Genomic DNA, 6,449 nt, shown 5'->3' on the forward strand with positions numbered 1-6,449 from the left:
GGGGGGGGCTTCTTCTCCAGCCTCGCACCTGTCGGTCATCATGGCATGGCATCAAAAGGACCGCCACGCCGACCACTCGGGGTGGGATGGTTGCCCCCCTGTCACCTTGTTTGTGCTTCTGCCGTGGGCTTTTGTTTGTTTGTGAGTGAGTGTGGGTTCATGGCGTTTTTCGGGATTGAGTTTCCCAAGCCTTTTTGTGACTATCTTTTGCCCAGGCCAACCTGCTTCTCCACCATCACGCAACATAAGACGGCGGAACCGGGCCCCATGAGGAAATCTCCATCCCAGCTCTTGTCCAGCTCCATCGGTCCAAATCAGAATGGGGACCGGTCCTCATCAGCTCCACTTGTTAAGTACCAAGAGTTTTTCATTCCAGTTGCAAGCAAAAGCTATTCATGCGAAATTCTTCCTCAGTGGGGGGGGCAGTTCATACTGCGAAGTACCGATTGCATCGATCGCGGGGCGACTCAACAGCTGGCGTGCAGGTGCCACATCAGCGGGCGGCTTCTTCTGCTCCCAAATCGGTGTTTGTTTACATCGCCAGAGGAAGGAAGGTTCCTTTAGGGAGCGTCGCTTCCAAATTCTGGAGCGGCAAGACCACCGGTTTGGGGGGGAAAAAAAAACCAAAGAAAATAAGAATACGCTTGGAAGTAAAGAAGCCTTTTGGACTGAAGGTGAAACATCTTCAACTGCAGAACTGAACTGTCAAGTGGCCTTGATTCAACCTTGGCGCATCGAGGAATCGCATTTTGGGCTCCGAAACTTTGCAACATCAACTGTCGCTTTCAGTGGCACTTGAACCGTGGACGTGGAGGAGGAATGATCTGTTGTGTGTGATGATTTTTTTTTCTTTCAATGAACCACAAAAACATGCAGAGATAGTTAGTCAGGCAAAAGATGGCGATCGCGCGGCTATTTTGTGAGACAGATGGCGCCATTCACCGCCCCCATCCGTGCATTTCGGCGCAAAGACTCTCCGCGCTTTGCTTTTTAGCGACCGCTACATATGGAATTTGAAATGTAATGAAGAAACAAGGAGGGCCCGGTGCGCCGAGGTGTAGCGAGCCATTCGAGGTTGGCTTTTTTCGGCGGGTGAGCACGCTGCTCATTGCCCTCGCGAACGAATGCGGGCATGCTCTTGCTGAATCCACCCAAGTCGACCTGTCCAAATCGCAAAAGAAAGCTCAGGCGATACCATACCTGCGGCGATGCCAGCAACAAGCTGAGCATCCAGGCGACCAGCAGCATGCGTTTGTTCCGCAGGCCGGCATCCAGAGAATCCAGAGGATGAAGGATGGCACGGTAGCGGTCCAGGCTCACCACAATCAGGATGAAGGCTGCCGAGTGCATGGCGAAGAGCTTGAGGAAGCACAGCAGCTTGCACAGGACGTCGCCCGCGTACCACTGCACCGTCATATTCCAAACGGCGTCCAGCGGCATCACCACGAACGTCATCAGCAAATCGGCCGAGGCCAAGCTGGCGATGAGGGGACGCAGGTGCGCCGCCAGCCGATAACCTCGGCCCCAGCGCACGCTGATCAACACCGACAGGTTGCTGAGAGCGGCAAAGACAAAGAGCGCCAGGGTGGCGGCCACGCGGCAGCGGGCGGCCACGGTGAAGGTCGGCGCCTCCCACTCGGGCGAGGTGCCGTTCGGCGCCGCCGGCGGGGCGGAGCCCTTGAACAGAGGAGGGGCGGGGGTGGAGAGTCGCAGCGACAGGTTCCCTGGCATCCTGCCGCCTGTACTTGGAACACAGAAAACCATGCCCATTACAAGCAACCACCCCCGTCGGGTTTGAACGCACAATCTCGCCTTCACGAAGACGGGGCAACAATTGGTGTTCGGGACATGAAGTCCACGAATCAGACGGCCTATTTATTGGTGCTTGGTTTGTCAGGACATGCACTTGTGGACGAGCGGAAAACCAAATGGACGGATTCGGACTGAGCCACTTCCCAAAACGTGACAACGATAATAAAAGGGGGCCCAGGATTGAGCCTTGATGGACCCCACACCAACTGCGAATGCCCTGGATAGACAGAATGATCGCTCGCTCAATAGATAGATAGATAGCGACGTATGGTATGAAAGAAACATGTTGTTCTCACGCTGCTCAGACATAAACAATGCGGTCAACAAGATCCATCTTGAGGAAGCAAATTCTTGCGAGCTGGATGAAAAGACCTCGCCCCGTGCCTCAATGACAAACTGATGTCGAATTTGTCACGTGGCGTCAATGGGTTTCGGTTGCTCGCGACTAACTACGGTGCATGAGCGCCCTCTCCCGGTGAACTGCAAGAATTCCTCATGCGCCAAAGACACCCCCCCCGGCCCCCCCTCCGCGTGGAGCGCATATAACCTGGAAACGCAGAAGTCAAGAAGTGCCCGTAACGCAAGCGCACCGGCACGTTCTGTGGTGCCCTGAAGCAAAACCGGGACCGGCAGCAGAAAGGACACATGCCTTCTCCAGCCGAGCGCGTTGAACTGCGTGGACGCGCGCGCAGCCCCTCATCCCACCGAACGTCGTCATTAAACAGTCGTCAATATTCTCACCTGCAACAATCTGCGGCAAATTGACTGGCGGCGAGCTCAAATCAAAAGCGGCGGCAATCGTGTTGCCGGCAGGAGCTGTCCGACGTGCTGAAGCATCACTTGCTCTCTGCCCGCCTCGCGGTTTCGAACCACCTCGCAAATCGTTGCTCGCCCCCCAGGTCGGTTGTTTTTTTTCCCCCTTCCTCTTTTGCTCGAACCACCTCTGTGATCATTAAGCCCACCTTGAGGCACGCGTTCTGCCCCTTCTTGGCGAGATCAGCCAGCGCGAAAGAGGAGCTCGGATCTCTTCCGATTGGAGAGGTGGGCTGCGTGACGTCGCAACTGCTGCAGTCTGAGCGTGCGACACAGGGAACATGCCCTGGGAAATTTCCAGGAATACGACGGCCGTTCTTGGAAAACAGAGACCTCGTCCAAAATCACGTCGCCTGTCATCCATCCATCCATCCATCCGTCCATTTTCTCATCCGCTTTGCCGCGGGAGGGTCGCGGGCGTGCCGGAGCCTATCCCGGCTGTCATCGGGCACACCCCGAACCGGTCGCCAGCCAATCGAACCTGGGATCGGCTCCGGCATCCTCCTGTGGAGAAAGGGATTGGAAAATGGGTGGTTGGATGAGGTTTAATAACAGGTGGACATTTTTCTTCGCAAACGTCATGGCGATATCAATTGCAATGCGTGGTAACATCGATTTTGCGCAAGTTTTTATGGGTCGAAGCTAAAGGCAAAAACCTGAAGGACTTGGGGGTGGGAGTAAAGATATGGGGCCCGGGTTGTTCAAATCTGACGAGGACGCTTGTGGCTAAACACGCACCAATGTTGTGGCTAATGACACGCAGAGGTGATTTTTGTTCTCTTTGGCCACATTGGCACGGCAAAACGACATCGGGAACCGCATCGCACCGCTACGAGACACAAAACATGACCTCAACAGAAAGAAACGAACCGTCCGACCCCGAGTGGTCGGCCTGGCAGGCCTTTTCAAAGAAACGAACTCACGACGAGGCTGGAGGAGAAGCCCTCCGATGCCCGAGAGCGTTGGCCACGATTGCCCCGCCCCCCACCCCGCTCTTTTGGAGAACCCTGGCTCAAGACATAACAATCTCTCCTCGGATTTGGTTTTTCCCTCAACCCAGAAAAAAACTGATTTTCGTCCATGCCTTTCCAACTTTTTCCTGGGACAAATTTGCTTTTCAACTTTTTTTTTTTGACCTTCAACTGCTTTATCCCTCGAATTCACGTTTTCTGATTTGATGATCGCTATTTTCAGGCAACACGACGGTGGGATCTCCAAGGCTGCATTTTTGCAGGCTGTCGGCGGCAACTGTTCGTGCCGTGTCCTGACTTATCATCCCGCCAAGCTCACCCAAAACGCAAAACGACCGAAGCGCATCGTTTCGTATCGTTGCGGCCCTCGGAGTGACTGGACGTTCCGTGAAGGACAACTTCCATTTGAAAGTCGTTGAAAAAGTGTCCGCGTGGACAATGTATGGCCCGGGGGGGACAAAACTAAAGGGTCGATTGCCATTCAAATGTCCATGGAGAGCTTGCGATAGCGCTCTCCGACAGTTGAGTGCGAGTATCGTTGTCGTCCGCTCGGGGTCGCCCTCCTCATATGAACGGCGTTCCTTCCCTTTGTTGCAGAGCACGTCAAGTTTCTTCCCTCCGCGGGGCAGGTAATGCGGATTTGATTCCTCCGTCACGAGAGCCACGTATTCGCAGATCGTTGATCGCGGAGACAGACGAACGCGAGACTCCCGCGGCGTGGCATCACTCCGCCAATAAATTGATGAGAAATAATTCACTATTCCGATGTGCAAAGTAGGTCAGGGAGTCCTCTGCCTCGTACGTTCTGCTGGCAACGTTAGAGGCGTGTAAAATAAAATGATCCTTCGCGCTGTATTTTATGGATGGAATATTGATGAATTTAACGTTAATGAAGGGATGGGACCATAATCCTTCGGAAGACGCAAATGTCAAGGCTAAGTGGTCAGTCTGATGCTTTGTGGGCGACAACGTCCATTTCGTATTCAAATGAACTAACTTTAGCAAAGGATGCCACTCGGTGCGCGTCGCAGGCCGACTTGCTGTTCACGCACTTGTACCGACCACTGAGTCGTGCGTGACACTGTGTCGGTGTGTGTGTGGGGGGGGGGGGGGCTCGACATTCATTTGGATCGAGAGACGGCGCGTGCATCCGCCTGAGCCCGATGCCCTTCTTTTCGGACATTGGCATGCACACGCGTTCCTCGGCGAAAAATCAATAGAATAGGTCGGCAAATGAAGCTCAGTCAGAAGTCAACGGGTTTCTATTTCGAGAGCGGAATTGCAGAAAATGTCGACAATGAAAAGTACGTCCCGTCATTCGCTTGAAATGAACATGGCTCTCGGGTCAAACGCAGACAACAACATTGCTATTGATCAATCAGCGGATTCGCTGTCTCCGCCGCGGAAATCGATAGCCAATCAGATATCCGGAACGCGCCAGCGACACGCGCCAGGCAACCAATCGGGCCTCGGCCGCAGTCGGCCCGACCAGTCAGGCGGCTGCCCGGGCCGCGCGGGGCGTGCGGCGCCGACCAATGAGCTGTCTCTCGGGAGACACGGAGGGGGCGATAGTCTGCTAGGCCCAATCGTCGGCTCAGTGCCGCCTGTCGGTGCCGGGGACTGGTGGTGAGTATCCGCAGCAGCGCGTCTGGTCGGGACCGCGAACCCGGAGACGGTGCACACTGAGGCGAAAGCGAGACGCAGGTGAGACCGAGGAGGCGAGCGCGGCCCGGGCTCCGAGCGGGAGACGTTTTGAAATGACAACGGCGGAATTTGGCGTGTGGCGGCGAGGCGGCTTGTTGTTATGTCGTCGTGCTCCGGGTGCTTACGCTGATAGACAATAGAGCGGCTTTGCTCTGCTTTGCTCAGCTCTCCTCTCCTTTGCTATGCTATGCTAAGCTATGCTATGCTATTAATTGATGCGGCTTGACACTGACGTGCGGCAGCCGTCGTCTCGAATGGTTTATGTCCACTCAAACGTCTCCTTTATCACCTTAAACTTAGCTCGCGGATGCTTGCGTTTTAACCAAATGCAGTGTTTTACAACGAGATGTTGATTGCTTTGTGATGGAAACGGAATGCCTCCAGTCCTCCTTCATTGTTTGATGCCGAGTCTCTTGGGGTTAGCCGGAGCCCGCAAATACTTTTTCATGCTCGTTTCAAGAGCACCGGGATGGGATGACGCGTTAGAATGCTTTTATGGAGGCGAAGCAGCTTGAAGTGTGTGTGGATTTAAGGCGCTGGGGAGGAGGCCGGCGGCTGCTGATGGCTCTCAGCAATTAGGGAGGGTGAGGAGGGGGGGTGGGGGGGCGAAGAAAAATACGAAATGTATCAGCCATAAATACTTTTTCATGCTCGTTTCAAGAGCACCGGGATGGGATGACGCGTTAGAATGCTTTTATGGAGGCGAAGCAGCTTGAAGTGTGTGTGGATTTAAGGCGCTGGGGAGGAGGCCGGCGGCTGCTGATGGCTCTCAGCAATTAGGGAGGGTGAGGAGGGGGGGTGGGGGGGCGAAGAAAAATACGAAATGTATCAGCCATTTACGCGCAGGCTCAACTGGGTTCATACGCACCTAAATGGCTGCCTGGCGCCTGACAGCGTCACCAAGCTCTCACCGGAAGGGGCCAAGCGATGAATGATCCGGGCCGAGGGGCTGATTTGTTCCCGGAGTGGCGGATAAACTAAGCTCGATGTGGCGTTAGGGAGCAAAAGGGAATCGATATTAAATGGAGTCTGCCCATTATTGTGCACTTGAACGCACGGAGCTCTCGCTTCACCTCGGCTGCTGCGCGCCGGACACGTCGCCGCCTTCCCCATCCTCCGAGAACGCTTCGGGCAACTTTGGCAACTTAA

At 54.8% G+C, this 6,449-nt stretch overlaps 1 protein-coding gene across 3 annotated transcripts in view; it reads right to left on the reverse strand.

The window, feature by feature from the left end:
• gnrhr1 (gonadotropin releasing hormone receptor 1) overlaps nt 1-4,534 on the reverse strand; it is a 15,372-nt gene extending 10,838 nt beyond the window's left edge. For 2 of the 3 annotated variants that reach the window (XM_019865376.1, XM_019865374.1), the window contains exons 1-2: nt 2,554-3,003; nt 1,201-1,739 (exon numbers count right to left, since the gene is read on the reverse strand). In XM_019865376.1, coding sequence (XP_019720935.1) covers nt 1,201-1,731 — 531 coding nt within the window. In that variant the 5' untranslated portion in view covers nt 1,732-1,739; nt 2,554-3,003. Of the gene's footprint in view, nt 1-1,200; nt 1,740-2,553; nt 3,004-3,915 lie in introns of those variants that run through there. The other variant, XM_019865375.1, reaches the window with a different exon arrangement.
• Between the last annotated feature and the right edge of the window lie 1,915 nt (nt 4,535-6,449).

The sequence above is a fragment of the Hippocampus comes genome, unplaced genomic scaffold (assembly GCF_001891065.2).
Source record: "Hippocampus comes isolate QL1 unplaced genomic scaffold, H_comes_QL1_v1.1 scaffold390, whole genome shotgun sequence".
Lineage (NCBI taxonomy): Eukaryota > Metazoa > Chordata > Actinopteri > Syngnathiformes > Syngnathidae > Hippocampus > Hippocampus comes.